The following is an 18064-nucleotide window of genomic DNA, read 5'->3' on the forward strand; positions in this document are numbered from 1 at the left end:
TGACAAGATGTCCATTGTAATGCCATCACTCACTTTACCATAAAATGTATGGCACAACCAAAAAAATACTATTTGTGTGGTGAAATGAAAAAGAAAACCGCAGTTTTGCAAATTTTGGAAGGTTTCGGTCTCACGTCGAACAATTTATTGTAAAAATGACATGTGATCTTTATTCTTTGGGTCAATACGATTAAAATGATACCCATGGTAATATACTTTTTTTTATTACTGTTGTGCTTAAAAAAAACGCAAACTGTTTAACCAAATTAGTACATTTAAAATCCCCCTATTTTGAAGACCTATAACTTTTTCATTTTTCCGTATAAGCAGCGGTATGAGGGCTCATATTTTGCGCCTTGATCTGTACTTTTTATTGATACCATATTTGCTTATATAAAACTTTTAATACTTTTTTTTATAAATTTTTTTGGGAATAAAATGTTATAAAAAAGCAGCTATTTTGGACTTAAAAAAAAAAAAAAGTTTACGTTCACCGTACGGTATCATTAACATTTGATTTTAATAGTTGGGATATTTACGCATGCGGCAATACCAAATATGTATATAAAATATTAGTTTTACACTTTTTGGGGGTGAAATAGGGAAAATGGGACAATTTACGTTTTTATTGGGGAGGGGGGTTTTTCAAATTTTTTTTACTTTTAATTTTTTACTTTTTTTTACACTTTAATAGTCCCCATAGGAAACTATTTATAGCAATCATTCGATTGCTAATACTGTTCAGTGCTAGGCATAGGACATAGCACTGAGCAGTATTAACGGTCATCTTCTGCTCTGCTCGATCGCAGACCAGAGCAGAAGACCCTGGGAGACGGGTGGAGCAAGGTGAGGGGACCTCCGGCCGCCATGCTGGATGATCGGATCGCCGCGGCGATCCGATCATCCATTCAAAGTACCGCAATGCTGCAGATGCCGTGATCTGTATTGATCACGGCATCTGAGGGGTTAATGGCGGACATCCACGCGATCGCGGATGTCCGCCATTACGGGCGGGTCCCTGACTGCTATCAGCGGCTGAGACCTGCCGCGCATGACCCGAGCATCGCTCGCGGTTATGCATAGGACGTAAATGTACGTCCTGGTGCGTTAAGTACCAGCTCACCAGGACGTACATTTACGTCCTGCGTCGTTAAGGGGTTAAATCTTTTCTGAAGTATATTCGCTTGTGTCTTGAATGTAGAGTCTTCTGCACAATTTCTCCTCACTCTTTCGAATTGGCTGTATGGAAAGTTTTTTAGCCACTGTTTAAAGTGGCCACCGACAAATTAAAGGTAACTGTTGACGTCAACAGACTTTAAGTATGTGGAGGTGGTGAAATTAGTTGTATTGTGAGAAATGGATTTCAGTGACGATAAAGTACACTTTCTGGATTTAAACATTTCTCACAATACAACTAATTTCACCACCTCCACATACTTCAAGTCTGTTGTCGTCAACAGTTACCTTGAATTTGACAGTGGCCACTTTAAAAAGTGGCTAAAAAAAACGTTCCATACAGCCAATTCAAAAGAGGGAGGAGAAATTGTACAGAAGACTCTACATTCAAGACACAAGCGCAGATACTTGAGAAAAGACTTAAATGATGCTTTTATGATTTCCATAGGATATTTTTCTCTTTAACAAATTAGTAAAAACAAAAACACAATGTTGAAAAAAATTCCTGCTACACGGAGTATCCAGACATTGTTCCATAATTCACTCATCTGAACCAAACCCAATCAGGATTATCCCCATAGAACAGGTCAAAGAAGATATATCTAATCGCTTCGAAACCTTAAAGAAGAGGGAAGTTTATTGGATATGCAAACTGTCCACGATCACCCCTAGAGGGCTGAATGAAATCACTGAAACGATCCTTTAATATCAATATCAGCCCTCAGGAATTCCATACAGAAGAAGTTAAAAAGGCATGTATGGGAGAACACTGAGAACCATAGCAAAATCACAAAAAAATTATAATAAAGAACTCATTGTGAAACTAATAACGCTGGAAATCATACGGACTCATTACCTTGAGAACAACATCTGCAGCACTCACATCGCCGCAACCAGCAGCAGAATATGCGCAGGCACAATACATGCATTATTAGAAATAACAGCATCAACACCTTTGCAACTGGTTATGCACATGCGCGGCATACCTTGAGAAAATCATCAGCTCTGCCTAAGAACAAAACCATCAGGGTTCACACTGCCGTAACCAGTAGCGGGATGCACGCATGCGCAATGCATGCATCACTAGAAACAGCAACATCAACATCCTCATAACTGCCCGTGCGCATGGGCAAAATAATATATATATATATATATATATATATATATATATATATATAAAAAATGAGAGATATAAGTCCACAAGCAAAACATTTAGTATATCGTAAACAGTATGCAATAATGGCCATGTAAATAATTATAGAATACAGCTTTTGTACATATTTTGGTTGTTACCATGTTTCCAAATATTTGTTCTTTTTCACGTAATATGATGAACCGGAAGTAAATGTAAAATGTGTTTTAAATTTTGCCGCACTGCTATTAGTTTTTATTTGTTGACTGACGAAGAACCAGGGCCGGGTTCAGAACTTATGTTGCGCCAATAAACCTTTATGTTTGAACAAACTGTTTCAAGATTTGTTCATAAGGACGGCGCTAAAGATCCCCTTTTTTTGGGATACAACAGGATTTGTTTCCTCAACCATTGAGAATTTACTGTACCGTCGCCCCTACAGAGGACTGAGTCCACCTGAAGCTGCCACCTCAATACCGGCAAGGATCTCCACAAACACCGAGCGAGTCTACACCCACATCCAGGTGTTGTGGTCTTAGTGCAACATCATCTGGTAAGCTGGGTTGCCAAAAAGGGGATCCTTACATCAATTACTTTATTGCACTAGGAGTGCCCTTTCTTTTCCTTTTTTCCCTAACCTTATACTTCTAGTAAGACTCCGCAAAGACCATTTCTGTATTTGGATTGGTTCTTTGTCTTTCACTGTTGAGTGAAAGTCCAGTTTGCCATTCACTAGTCTTGAAAAACAGTTAATAAATAAGTGTATTCAACAACAGAGCATATCAATCTAAATAAAACATAAATATGTATGCAATCTTCATCTATTATACATGTATTGTTTCTATTGGTATAAGCCAAGATAAGTTAATATAAGAGTGCTTATTATAAATCACATGAAATAAATATATATATATATATATATATATATATGTATATATATAGAGAGAGAGATCGATAGAAAAGGAAGTTGAACATATTTGAAGATTAAATAGTATAGAATAAAGGCAAAAAACAGAGATATCAATGTCCGGCACAGCTGCTGACCACCGATAGGACCTGGATCTAGGATGAATAGGAGTAGTCCCCGAAGCTAAGGTAGTGCTCTGACTTGTAAGACGAGTCAAATACAATGTGCAAGGAGAAGGTGAAAAAAGTCGGCAGACTCACCAAGGCTTCTTTTTTCAGGGTTGCTTCTTTATTAAATACTCACATATAAAACTTCGTGCATAGGGGGAGAGAGGATCACATAGAGGGGGGTATTCACTGTCAGGCGACAGAATCTGTTTCACTCGGTAATCGAGCTTCTTCTGGCCATGGCCAGAAGAAGCTCGATTACCCAGTGAAACAGATTCTGTCGTCTGACAGTGAATACCCCCCCTCTATGTGATCCTCTCTCCCCCTATGCACGAAGTTTTATATGTGAGTATTTAATAAAGAAGCAACCCTGAAAAAAGAAGCCTTGGTGAGTCTGCCGACTTTTTTCACCTTCTCCTTGCACATAGTATAGAATAAAGATCTACATAACTAAAACCTACATCTAATTGGAACTGCTATTTTAAAAAGTCAAAAGGTTTGAGTTTAAACCGTTTGATAATAAAATATTGAAGTCATAGATAGCTCTAAATTCTGCTCCCGAGCTTCTTGCCACATGTTCCCCACCCCTCCAGTCTTTATTTACTTAAAAGAGCACCAAATATTTAAAATCTTTGGGGTCTTGATTATGACAGGATTTAAATTGGGCTGAGTGTATGTTTTTCTAATCCCACTTTAATATTGTATATATGTTTTGCCACTCTTATATAATGGTATGGCAGTTCTTCCTATATATTGCTTTTGACTAGGGAAAGTATTTAAATATATAACTTTTACAAGTTACACATTCTTTTATTGAGGGTGTAAATGCATTGTTAAATGAAATAACTTATTCTTCATTACAGGTACATTTTTCAACTCTGCAGTTACTACATTTCCCACATCTAAAAAACTCTTAGGTCTAGAATGTTGTAGATATACTATTAGTGGGTTTGCTGGTAAATGTCAAACTAGGTTTAAAAGAAGTGGCCAATACTTCTAAATAATTCTGCTTATCTGCCTATATTCAATACAGAGGGGCAAAAGCATTATGGTATTGTTCTTTTGTGCCTTCGTAACTTGCATAACTGTCTCATCTTAAGGCATTGTATTACTGAAAAACTCTGTTCTATTTAGACTCCTTACTCTAAGGATTGGGGGAGGGGGGGGAGGGGATTTGGTGGTATGTAATTTTTCTTCCTAAACTGCACATTTAGGCAATGCACTTCCTTTTCAAATTTGGTGTTCCTTGTAAAGTGTAAAGGGTCGTTTAACAGACACCTGAGCAAGTGGCGGCTAGAGTGTTAAAGGGGTACTCCGGTGGAAAACTTTTTTTTTTTTAAATGAGTATGTGCCAGAAAGTTAAACAGATTTGTAAATTACTTCTATTAAAAAAGTCTTAATCCTTTTGGGACTTTTTAGCAGCTGTATGCTACAGAGGAAATTCTTTACTTTTTGAATTTCTTTTTTGTGTTGTCCACAGTGCTCTCTGCTGACACTGCTGTCTGTGTGAGGAACTGTCCAGAGCAGCATATGTTTGTTATGGGGATTTTATCCTGCTCTGGACATTTCCTCATACAGAGTACCGGAGTACCCCTGTAATTCCTACTCGTAGTTTGGATGTACATGCTATACTTCAGTTTATTATCTACAACCATAATCTGAAATTCAAAACTACTGACTGACTATATGAGTGTGTGAAAAAAAAGTTTAAAGTATTTATATTCAGCCCTTATATAAAAAGTTCTCAATTGCCTTCCCCACATCAATAAAATGTTGTCAATATAACAACACCATAGGACTAGGTCAGTGCCAAAGCGGGAAAAGATGGTAATCTTTTCCTAATATGGCATGAATAAACTGGCATAGCTTGGCGTGAACCTGGTACCCATGCCAGTTCCGACCAGTGTCAAAAGCAATATATCGGAATAACTGCCAGACCTCTATATAAGAGAGTGGCGGAATATATATATATACAATATTAAAGTGGGATTACAAAAACACACCCTGGGTCCACTTTAAATCCTGTAATAATGAAAACCCCACAGATTTGTGACGCGTTCTTATAGTAAAGACAGACTGAAGGAGCGGTGAACATGTGGCAAAATCTTGAGAGCAGAATCTAAAGCTATCTATGACTTTAATACTTTATTACCAAAGTGTTTGACCTGGAAATTTTTTTTTTTTTTTTTTTTTTATAACTACCCTTATATTAATTTATCTTGGCTCATAATTATTGAAGTTTCATTAGTGGAAACAAATACTCTATTTGCTTTCCTTAACAACACATGTTCGTTAGATGGCCGACGTATACATATTTTTGTTTTACTTGGATTGATATGCTCTGTTGGTATACATATATATTCATAAACCATTTTTCAGGACTCTTAAGGAAGGTGCCAAGCCAAAGCGAAACGCGTTCTGTTGCCTTCTATGAAATATTCCGAAAGGATATATGGCATATGGTGCAAAACGGGAAAAATAACTTATTTATGTCATTCATATAGGATTCATTTCTACAATTCCCCACCTTTATTTACTTAATCTTTCCTTTAGATCAAGTGGAGGTGATTCTAACTCTCACTCAACTGCTTTGATTTCTGTTTCCAGGACACCTAACAAGGTGTAGCAACTCTTCTTCCATCTAGCCTGCAAATTTTGGAGCTTGTCGGAGACAAACAATGGTGCTACACTTACCGATGCCGTGAACAGCAGTATTTAATAAAAAAATACAGGATGCCGTATTGTGATGCAGACTGTTATCGTTGGAGATTCCTACAACACCCCTGGAAAAGAGGCATCGCTATAATCTTGGTTTACGTACAACTTTAGCTACCAACCCAAGCGATAAATCCAGAGGAATAGGCAGAAATACCACTATTTGAATGATATACACCTATGGTGTGACTTGTGGGTCAATATTGGAAAAACATTGACCAAAACCAATTGTGTATAGATACGAGCATCTCTTGTGGCGCATCTACCATATTCCACCTTATAGTCTTGGCATTATTTATGTATGTAATAAATTACAACGCCAGAGTCAAAGTTTTATTATATAATTGTTTATAGGGTTTTAACCTTTAGTATTTGCATATGTAAATTTTTTATAACATTAATAGTTTTCATTTTAAATACATCGGGCAGCTCAGACTTTTTAGGGTATTGTTAGTACAATTAACATGAAATATCAAACCCCCTGCATATCTATTTTATTCTAGATTAGCAGTGTTCTGTTGGGATAGTCTTGAGGAGCCAGCCCCTTTCTTTTATTTTTGACTTTGGTGTATATTAGGTAACACACAGAGTTGAGCCTCATATATATCGCCTGTTGTAAGTGACAGATCTATAAATCAAGATGGTATAGCTAGAACAGGTGTATAAATGATAACAGGTTGTATTTTGACTTCAGGCTGTATAAAGTGGTGACTTTCTACGGCATAATATGGAAAATCATGCAGGTTTGGAATATGGATAAAATGATCATCTCTTAATGGCATAAACTCAAAGTAAGCTAAAATGATGCAGGGGATTAACCATCTCTACATAAAAAATGAAAATGAATTAAAACATACTGACAAATGAGGTGAATAACTGAAGATGTTCCAGCAGTTAAAGTTCTCGTGGAAAACCTCACCATTTTTTGCTATTTCGGCTATGATGTGAGCTATTTTTGCCGTGCGAGAAGATTGTGAGTTCAAAAGACTTGCAAATACTTGAAGAATCCCATTCTGAAGGATTTTTTCACTGCTCTCTACGTCTGAAAGAAAAAACATCAATATGCTGCTAAATTAATAAGACTCTTTATACAAGAGGACTAGGTTGTCATGCAGACAGTGACTGATCTGTCATTACAGCAGTACAGGAGCATTTCTTTAGGATGGTTTTACACATATGATAATTATTTCTACTGATTTAATAATCTATTATAACATACTGATTATATGGTCATACATAAGCCATGGCAAGCTTTCTCTATATCAGTTTGCTTAAACCTACAATGCCATACAGTTTCAACATTTTGTTCCACATTTCTAGGGCAGTGTATTCCAATAAAAAAAAAAAAAACCTGCATGTTTTGAATTGAATGTAAAAGTTTCTATTTACAGGCCAAAACTGGGATATAACTATCAAAGCTGGCTTCATGTCCAAGAAGATGCAGCTTAGTTCATATTTATTAGGAAACTAGCTGAGTACACGGCGTTGCTCGGTTTTTCCTTCTTAATCCTTGTTGGGGAGAAAAATCAAAGGAGGAAACTTTTGACTTCATATCCCATCCTCATATATTGTTGTCACATCCCAACCCCATATCCCGTCCCCATATCCCGACCTCATATGCGGTCTTCATATCCCTTCCTCATACATATCACAACCTCATGTCCCATGTCCCATCCTCATGTCCTCAGGTGGGACTGATTTGTGATTTAGATATTGTAAGCTGAAAATAGAAGGGGACGTGACTTTGTGGGACTGGGCGTGATTTGCAAGCCAGGCTGATGCACAAAAAGGGTAGAGAATAAAAGAGGTAGAGAATAAAAGAGGTGGGGCTTTGTGAGATGGGGTGTGGCTTGCAAGCCGGACTGGCACATTCACCAGGAGATGCAGAGCGGAGCTTGTGGAGTAAGGTACTGGAAGTCCCATATACTTGCATGGGACTGGAAACAAAAACCCATCTTTTATATAAGGGTGTAGGTAAGGGTTAATTTAACTATCATATTTTTTTTTTTTTTTATATATAAGTAATATGTGTACCAGGTATTATTGAAATATCTCCAGCTGTATGGAAGTTAAGCAGGAACATACATTTCCCTTAGATTTGCATTTGCATGGGACAAAAACCCCGACCCTCACAAATGGGGGTAGGTAAGGGTTAAATTAACTATCCTATTTTTATAGTGGACATATAAATAACATGTTATGCAGTAACATTTTCCATAGACTTGTATGGGACTTTAAAAAAAAAAAAAAAAAACCTGACCCTTGCAAATAGGGATGAGTAAGGGTTAAATTACCAATCCTATGTTTGTTGTTGACATATTAGTAACATGTGTGCCAAGTTTCATGTTAATATCTTCAGCTGTTTGGATGTGATGCTGGAACATACACACAAACATACATACATACATACACACACGTTATATGTCCACTTAAAATATAGGATAGTTAATTTAACCCTTAACTAACCCCATTTGTGAGGGTCGGGGTTTTCGTTTAAAGTCCCATGCAAATCTATGGGAAATGTATGTTCCCACATAACTTCCGTACAGCTGTAAATATTTCAATAATACCTGGTACACATATTACAGATGCTCTGCTCTGCATCTCCTGGTGAATGTGTCAGTCCGGCTTGCAAGCCACAACCCATCTCACAAAGACATGCCCACTGTTTAAGCCCTACCGTTTTTTGTGTATCAGTCTGGCTTGCAAATCATGCCCAGTCCCACAAAGTCACATCCCCTTCTATTTTCAGCTTACAATATCTTCATCACAAATCAGTCCCACCTGAGGACGGGACACGAGGACGGGACACGAGGACGGGACACAAGGACGGGACACAAGGACGGGACACAAGGACGGGATATGAGGACGAGATATGGGGTTGGGATATGGCAACAATATATGGATATTAAGGATGGGATATTAAGCCAAAAGCTTTCTCCTTTGTTGATTTTCCTTCCCAACAAGGATTAGGAAGGAAAAACCGGGCAACACCGGGTACTCTAGATAGTATATAGATAAATCACTCTAAGGGTGCGTTCACACTACGGAATTCCACAAGCGGAACTCCGTGTGAACTTAACATTAGTGTGAATGGATCTCCGCGAGGCCCGTTCACACTGCGGAATTTCAGCGGCGGAAAAATTGTTCAGCGCAAAGAAAGAACATGTTCATTCTTTGCGCGGATTCCGCGAGCACTGCATAGCCATCAATGGTGACGGCTCAGTGCCCCACGGCCCTAGCGCTGAAGTTTCCTCGGCGGCAGCCGCCAGGCGGAATCTCCGCTCGCGGAATTCAGCGAGCAGAGATTCCACAGTGTGAACGCACCCTAATTGTGCTTTTATACAGAAAATAGACTGTCCATCACACTTTTTCCACGCCATACAGTACAAATTTTTCTCAAATCAAATCAATTGTTATGAAGCATTTACCTGTTCTTTATGAGGATGATATTCTAAATAATATTCTCCATAATGGTGCGAATATAGTTGCAAGAAGAGGTCGGTCTATTCGCAATCCATTGTCACCCAGTGACTTTTTCAGTAATGTTAAACACAATATGTGGTTACATGTTAAGGGATGTTTCAAATGTGCAAGGAGCAAATGCAATTTGTGTGGTTTTATTTCTAAGTCTACTCCGTTCTCATCGAAAAATACTGGTAGTACATTTCCCATTAAGTCTTTTATAAACTGTGATTCCACACATGTTGTATATTTAGTCTTGTGTAAGAGTTGCGATGTTCAATATGTTGGCTGTACTACGAGAAAATTTTAAAGATGCATTTTCATTGTTCAGATGGTGCGTCTCTTATGTCACGATCTATGTCTGGGCTGTCTAAACACATAACTGAAATACATCAAGGCAATTTATCCACATTAGAAGTCTGTGATATTGACCGTGTATATCCCCCTCGTCGAGGTGGAGACTGGTCTCGAATTTTGTTGAAAAGAGAAGCTTACTGGATATTAGTACTCGACACAAGATATCCACGGGGTATGAATTACATAAACAATCTAGTCTATATTGATGTTTTCATTGGAGTTATTTTCAAGAGATGCATCTGTGGATATTGACATTCACATGGTGCGTTTTTTGGGTCATGGTCTATATCGGAATTTGTCAAACACAGTTATATTATATCAATGTGATTCATTTAGAGTGGATAGCTATGGTTTTTAATGTGTGTACCCACCTCGTAGAGGTTAAAAGTTTTTCGAATTTTGTTGAAAAGTGAAGCTTTTTGGGTGTCTGTTGAGTGTGAATTACAGGAACAATCCAGTATATATTTATCGATGTTTTCACAACGAACATGATTTTTTCCATAGATTTTTTTAAACTTTGTTGAATTGGGTCTTCTGTATATACAGTGAATGCACTGTTTTTTCCAGTGTTTCTTTGAGCTATTTTTAACTACTATTCTTGAATACTATTGAAGTTCGCTTTCTTTTGGGATAATTCGTTACAAGTCCTTCCAGCTGTAAGGAGCTTCAACTGTAGCAGGTGGAGCTATGTTTGTATGAGGGTGAACACCTCAGTATATAAAAACCATGCAGAGTGTGAGGGTCTCATGCCATGACTAAGAACATTATTGTTCGAAATGATTCGGTGGACGTGGGTTTTTAACTCACCAGAGCACATCATGTTTGTCTTTGTCCTTCTTGGTTTTTAAAGAATTATGGAATACATTTTTTTATTTTTTAACTACTATTTTTTGTGGAGCTTGAGCCCTTGAATTTCGTTTCTGGATTGCTGAATAACCAAGGATATGGCTTGGCGTCTATCTTCCATGCTCCCTGCTCCAGGACACTCTTCATTCAGAATAGGCATGTGGTGAGCTGAATGCTTTTCTGTTTATTATTCTTTGCATGTCCATCACAAGTACTGACTTGCCACTTATTTACACATGGCAATTCATTCCTTATGATTGTTTAATAAACCTTTTTCACCCATAGACCTAGAGATTTATCAAACCCTGTCCAGAGAAAAAGTTGCTGAGTTGCCCATAGCAACTAGATTGCTTTTTTTCATTTTTGATGGCCTCTGAAAAACGAAAGTAGTAATTTTATTGGTTGCTATGGTTGCTTTTCCTCCGGACAGGTTTTGATAAATCTCCCCCATATTGTTTGTGGGCTGCCCATTCCCTGTTTACATAGGAAGACATGGTCCAAACAACCCATGATGTCCACATAGTTTGTCAGCTGATCGGTGAGATTTAGGGTATGTTCACACTACGGAATTTCCGCGATATTCACAGGCGGTGTGAACTTAACATTAGTGTGAATGGGTATCCGCGAGACCCGTTCACACTGCAGAATTTCAGCGGCGGACAATTCCGCCGCTGAAATTGTTCCGAGCAAAGAAAGAGCATGCTCGTTCTTTGCGAGGATTCCGCCTGCATAGCTGTCAATGGTGACGGCTCAGTGCCCCGCGGACCTAGCGCTGAAGTGCCTTCGACTGCGGCAGCCAGATGGAATCTACGCTCCCTGAATTCAGCGAGTGGAGATTCCCCAGTGTGAATGCACCCTTATATGGGGCAATGATCAGGAAAAAAAATGTTGGTAGAAATATTTGTTACTGATATTATTGGCCCTTGTAAAAGGCTATGATGTTAGCAGATAAGGGCCATTATATGGACATTTCCTGGAGTTTGCACCAAAAGTGATAACAAAGTCCTATTGATAACTGATTTCACCCCTGTGGGATACACGAAAGGTGTTATCCCACAGTATGATACGTGTGCAGGTGTTAAAAGAGAATATTCTAAAAAGGAATGTGAGAGTGCTCCATGGTGCATTAAAAGAGATACAAATTAATAAAAAGGCAAGGCATGAAAGCCGCTCACCCCAAACTTTTGTGTACCAACATACACAATAATGGTATGCGTGTAGAATAAATGAGCAAGCTGCAGCCCTGTGGCTGATATGGTTCCAAGGAGAGATATGGCTTCAAACAGGATGCCGGCTCCACGAGGCTCAGGAAAGACTCAGCATAAGACCAGGTAAAGAGGAAACTGATTTATTTCCAAGATGCAATGTGTTTCACAGCAATCTCGCAGCTTCATCAGGCCTGATGAAGCTGCGAGATTGCAGTGAAACGCATTGGATCTTGGGAATAAACCAGTTTCCTTTTTACCTGGTCTTATACTGAGTCTATCCTGCACCTCGTGGAGCCGGCATCCTGTCTGAAGCCATATCTTGATATATGTCAGGCCCCCTGGGCCACATACTGAGGGACACATTCAGAAGTCTTCAAGTGAAAAATTTTACGTTTGGTGCCAAAATTGCCTTTTACACCTTGCAATAGTTTGATCTGTACAGATCACTTAACATCATATTACAGGTGATAGCATTATATGGGATCAAGCAGGTCACGATAAATGCCTGAGCTCAACCTTTACCCTCCATACACAATGACCTATGAACAGATCACATATCATGCATAGAAAACTCTCCCACAGTGGTGAATAAGGTCTGCTCCAAACCATTATGCCTATTGTTCATGAGGCTTGGGTAAGGCATATCTATAAATGCTGTTAAAATAGCTCAGGCAAGATGGCTGCCCCCATAATAATGTAGTGATTTACAAGAATAGAAAGATTAGAAAATATATATATATTTTTCAGTATCTGGCTATAATGAGTAAAAAATCTAGCTGATACATTCACTTAATTGAGCCAAATATTTGTGACCCTCAGTAATAATACACCTAACTATACACTATTATAACTGGACAATTCAATTACATTTTACATTAAGTCCAATTCTATTTCTGTTCATAAACTTGAGTAAAACTATCGTAGAGGGTTAGAAACTAAGCTGCTTATAAATATAGCATATTAATTGTGCTGGGGCCAACTAAGGATACGCTGAAGTAAAACCTTTTTATTTATAAACTTTATCTATACCTGAACATTTATAGCTGGAGCAGAAACCGCACATCTTTTCTGTTTTGTATAAGGATGACAAAAAGGAATATTTTACAGACACTGTACAAGCTCACCACTGACTGGTTGGATTGCTGCATGTCCTACTTGGTGCAGTGTGTTGCTCATACAATGTGAACTAACAAGTGACGTGTCAGTAATCTGCCATGATGAAATCCAGATACATGCATGAAAAAGCAACTCGATCATGCTTATTAAATTAAGTGCAGGGGTGTGTAAATTTAATTTAAAAAACTACTTGTCCACAGGACTAAAAGGGAGCAAAATCTACTTGTCCCTTATGACGATCCACTTGTCCGGACCAATTTTCACTTTTACACTCTCGTTTTTAACTCCTCTCCCTATAATAGCCATAACTAACTACTATAATGATACCTTTTAATTTTTTAATAACATTCTCCGAACCAAAAAATTATTATAAAAATAAAATCGGTGAAGTGAAATAGAAATAGTAAAAGATAATTTAGCAGATAAGGCGGTTTTCTTTTCTACACCTATACATTTATATTGTGGTTGAGCTAACATTTTAGTTTGATACTTTAGGCCGGCCTGATTACAGCAATACCAGACTTGTATAGTTTCCGTCATGTTTTACTAATTTCAAAAAAATTCTGAACTTTAAAAAAAAAAAAATGTAATTGCCATTTTTTGACCCCTGTAGCTTTTTTAAATTTTTTTTATCTATGGCCAATGCTGGACCTAACACACATGGTTCCCAGTTCTTCGTCTGCACTGTTAAATTGAATGGTTGGACAGAAAGCATGTGGTGTTCGGCAAAGTCGATGAAGGCTACGAAGTTGTAAAAAATTTGCCCTCATACCAGGCTGTATGAGGGCTAATTTTTTGCGCCATAATCTGTTTTTTATATCGGTACCATTTTGGTATTGATCTGACTTTGTAATCGCTTTTTAACTCTTTCTTTCTTGGATATTCTAAAAATTGTAATTCTGTGGTTTGGTATTTTTTTTTACATTTACATCATTTACCGTATGGGATACATAATGTTATATTTTCATAGTTCGTACAATTATGCATGCAGTGATATTAAATATGTTTAATTTTATTATGTTTACATGTTTTTATATAGGAAAAGGGGGTGATTTGAACTTTTAACATGGAAGGGGTTAATGTGTGTTTTTTTAAACTTTTATTAAAACTTTTTTGTTTTTGTTTTACTTTTAGGAGGAATCATTAGATTCCTCATACAGATCAATAGAGTTCTATTGAACTCCACTGATCTGTGTGCTCTGCGATCCATTGATAGAGCCTAGTCCAGCCAGGCTCTATCAATGACAGAGCCACAGACACCAGGGAACAGAGGTAAGCCCTCCGGCTACCTCTATAGTGGATTTCCCCCTCGCGATTGCGCTGCGGAGGGGCGATCCACCCCACGAGCCAACCAGGGAGCATTCACATGTCCCTTTAGACGCCGCTGTCTGCTTTGACAGCGGCAATCTAAAGGGTTAATAGCCAGCCGCATGCTGGCTTTTAGCGGCGGCCCCAGGCTACTGAGAACAGCTGAGGGCGGCAGAGTATAGAGTGGGAACCAGTCCGGAGCCCGCTGCATACACCCCTGTGAGTGAAGCCGTGCGTCGGGCGATAGGAATTCCACATCCCTGTTAGTGTCCTCACTAAAATAATGTGGAAGATTAATGAATAGAGCAGAATAGTGCGGGTTAGTCTACCTGCTATTATAGTCAATGGAAAGACGGTAATCACGGACACAAATTTGTCACAAGGAATTGTACCTAGCTGTGAAAAGAATACGCTAGACATATACAGGGTGACTCAAAAAGGATGGTGCAAAAGTAAAGGGCTGAAAGTAAAGTAACATCAGTATTAATGGTCAGTAACAGGCACCTCAAACTACAGTATAGCATATCATTTAAAAAATGTAAGCCCTACAGAGTCAATTGGAAGAGGAAGAATTCACTAATAGGCTGGTGTTCAGTGATAAGGCTACCTTTCAAGTAGAAATATGGGGCTTAGAAAAATCTAGTGACCTTATCAACCACACATGGGAATGAACCAAAGTAAATGTATTCTGTGAAATGTGCAGGTGTAAAGTTTATGGCAGCCTCTTTTTTTGCAAAGGATACTGTCACTGGCCACTCCTACCTGGATATATTAAAGGGAATCTGTCAGAAGCATCACTTACATGTTTATACAGGGTTAAAGGAGTTATCCAACATAATTTTTGTGATTTTATTACCACCAAGGATCTGTGTGTTGGTGGTAAATGGTGTGTCACACTGCTGGCTTGTTTTTGGAAACTGGCTACTTCCTAGTTCTGTGACCTCCCTCAGACTACAATTCCCAGGATCTTTTGTTTGACCGTGGGTGGTGACTTATTTCCATCCCACACATATGTCATCCCACCCATTGCAGCACAGCACAACCTGACACAAGCTGTGAAACTGTGTGATGATGAATGCACGGACATGTGTGCTATTAATGTCATCAGGGGCTGGCTTCACACAGAACAGATAAAGCAACTCCAGGGAAACTTCTGGAACACTGATTTTGTAGGCTTCAGAAAAGAGAGTCAAAGAAATTCGATTCCTGCCACAGGTAAAATTAAGTATATTAGTAACTAGAGTAACTTTGCTGTCCCTGTCTTACATCTAAAGAACCAAAAAATCCCAGAATACCCCTTTGATAGTGCAGGCAACGACAATTGTAACGCAGGTCATTTTTTAAAATCTGTTGCGCTGTCCAGAAATAGGATGACGTGGACACAGCACATATCAGTGACATGCTAGAGAAAGCATAATTAATGTCTGAGTGTGCTTTGCAAGAGAGGCACTGTAAGAGAGTTAGAAAACAGAGTTTGAAAGCAGGAGTTTGAGATCGCTGTGAGGGTTACTTTGCTTACACTTTTGAGACTAACTCACATGGTCTACTGAGAATTTAATTCTAATAGTTACTGACTGTTTTTGGCTGTTAATCAGTGAAATCCCCAGAACTAGTATGGCCTCCATGTTGGAAAATGCAGTCCGGTGTACATCTTGCGCAATGTATGCAATCCCTGAACAGCAGTTTGAGGGTGCATATTGTTGTGCAGGATGTGTGCGAGTTGTTCATTTGAAAACCCAGATCCTGGATCTAGAGGAGCAACTGGCAAAACTGAGAAGCATTGACAACTTGGAGAGGAGTCTCCAGCTCACTGAGCAAGTACTCTCTGGGGTAGAGGTGGGGGAGGATAGTGGGACGGAGGTGCAGGACAGTCAGGCAGTTAGCTGGGTTACAGTTAGAAAACGGGGTAGAGGGAAAAGTGCCAGGGAGGATAGTCCTGAACTGCCACACCCCAACAAGTATGCCTGGTTGGCAGATGAGGGGGATGCCATTTTAGAGCTAGCAGTACTGCAGCAAGATACTGCCTCTGACCGCCAGGGGGGTGTCTGCTTCAGTTCCAGTAGGGAGGGAGGGAGGAATGCAGGGCAGGCCAGACAGGTACTGGTAGTGGGGGACTCAATTATTAGGGGAAAGACAAGGCGATCGGTCACAAAAACCGAGATCGTCGAACAGTGTGTTCTCTTCCTGGTGGTCAAGTTTGGAACATTGCTGATCGGGTTGACAGGTTGCTGGGTGGGGCTGGAGAGGACCCAGCAATCATGGTACATATTGGCACCAATGACAAAGTAAGATGTAGGTGGAGTGTCCTTACAAATTATTTCAGGGACTTAGGCCGCAAGCTTAAGTCAAGGACCTCCAAGGTAATATTTTCTGAAATATTACCTGTACCACGAGCCACACCAGAGAGGCAGCGGGAGATTAAGGAGGTAAACAAGTGGCTCAGAAGCTGGTGTAGGAACGAGGGGTTTGGGTTAATGGAGAACTGGGCCAACTTCGCTGTCAGTTACCGGCTCTATCGTAGGGTGGGGCTGCACCTCAATGGGGAGGGTGCAGCAGTGCTTGGGGAGAAGATGGCTAGAAGGGTGGAGGCGTGTTTAAACTAGGACTGGGGGGGAGGGAACATACAACATAGAGGTGGAAGATAGTGTAGATAGAGTGGGGGTACTTCTTAATGTACCTGGGGGTGGAGAGGAGGGAGGGGTTAGACTATATAATAGGGATAGGCTTCATAGGAAAAAAAAAACATACACCATTGAATTGCATGTTGACTAATGCCTGAAGTCTGAACAATAAAACGGACGAACTGGAGTTAAAAATGGAGGATTATGACATAGTGGGTATAACAGAGACTTGGTTGAACAATAGCTGTGACTGGGCGGTCAACATAAAGGGTTATACTCTATTCAGGAAGGATTGGACAAAATGGAAAGGGGGAGGCCTTTGTCTTTATGTAAAGTCCAGTCTGAAGGTCGCACTGCGGGAGGATATACGGGATGGAAACGATAATGTGGAGTCATTATGGGTAGAAATATATGGAGATAAAAAAAAAATTCTGGTAGGGGTCTGGCTGTCACGCCCCCTCCCATAGGCTTGCATTGAGGGGCGGAGCGTGACGTCACATGGGGGCGGAGGCGTGAAGTCACATGCCGCCAGCCCTGTGGTCGCCGGTAATCAGACCCGAAGCGAACATGCTCCGGGGACTGATTTTAACTGGGGTGCTGCATGCAAGATCACGGGGGTCCCCAGTGGTGGGACCCCCGCGATCAGGCATCTTATCCCCTATACTTTGGATAGGGGATAAGATGTCTACGCACCGGAGTACCCCTTTAAGTGAGGCTCTGTGCATGTTTCAGTATATGTTGCTATCAGTGAGGCTCTCCTGCAGGTTTCAGTATGTGTGGCTTTCTGTCATAATCTGTGAAGCTCTCACTTTCTGTGCAACTGTCTATCAAGCTCAGTGCAGAGAAACACTTCCTGAGTTTGTTCTCCTGCCAGGCCAGGAGGAGACCAAACTCACTGTATTAATTGTAGCAGGGAACAGAACAAAGACACCTAGTGGCCGTTTTTCTATTACATTTTAAACATATTTATGTTGATAATTTTATAATTAGGTGAATGGGAAAGTGTCTAATGGGAAAGTGCTAAATTACACAAGGAACACTATATT

General features: G+C 39.6%; 1 protein-coding gene across 4 annotated transcripts in view; it reads right to left on the bottom strand.

The window, feature by feature from the left end:
- Nucleotides 1-18064, bottom strand: part of RAP1GDS1 (Rap1 GTPase-GDP dissociation stimulator 1) — a 146884-nt gene that overhangs the window by 65880 nt on the left and 62940 nt on the right. For 2 of the 4 annotated variants that reach the window (XM_056567117.1, XM_056567138.1), the window contains exon 3: nt 7017-7139. The exons of the other annotated variants lie outside the window; for them this stretch is intronic. In XM_056567117.1, the coding sequence (XP_056423092.1) occupies nt 7017-7139 (123 nt within the window). The remainder of the gene's footprint in view (nt 1-7016; nt 7140-18064) is intronic. 4 annotated transcript variants of the gene reach the window in all.

Source organism: Hyla sarda, chromosome 1 (assembly GCF_029499605.1).
Source record: "Hyla sarda isolate aHylSar1 chromosome 1, aHylSar1.hap1, whole genome shotgun sequence".
Taxonomy (NCBI): domain Eukaryota; kingdom Metazoa; phylum Chordata; class Amphibia; order Anura; family Hylidae; genus Hyla; species Hyla sarda.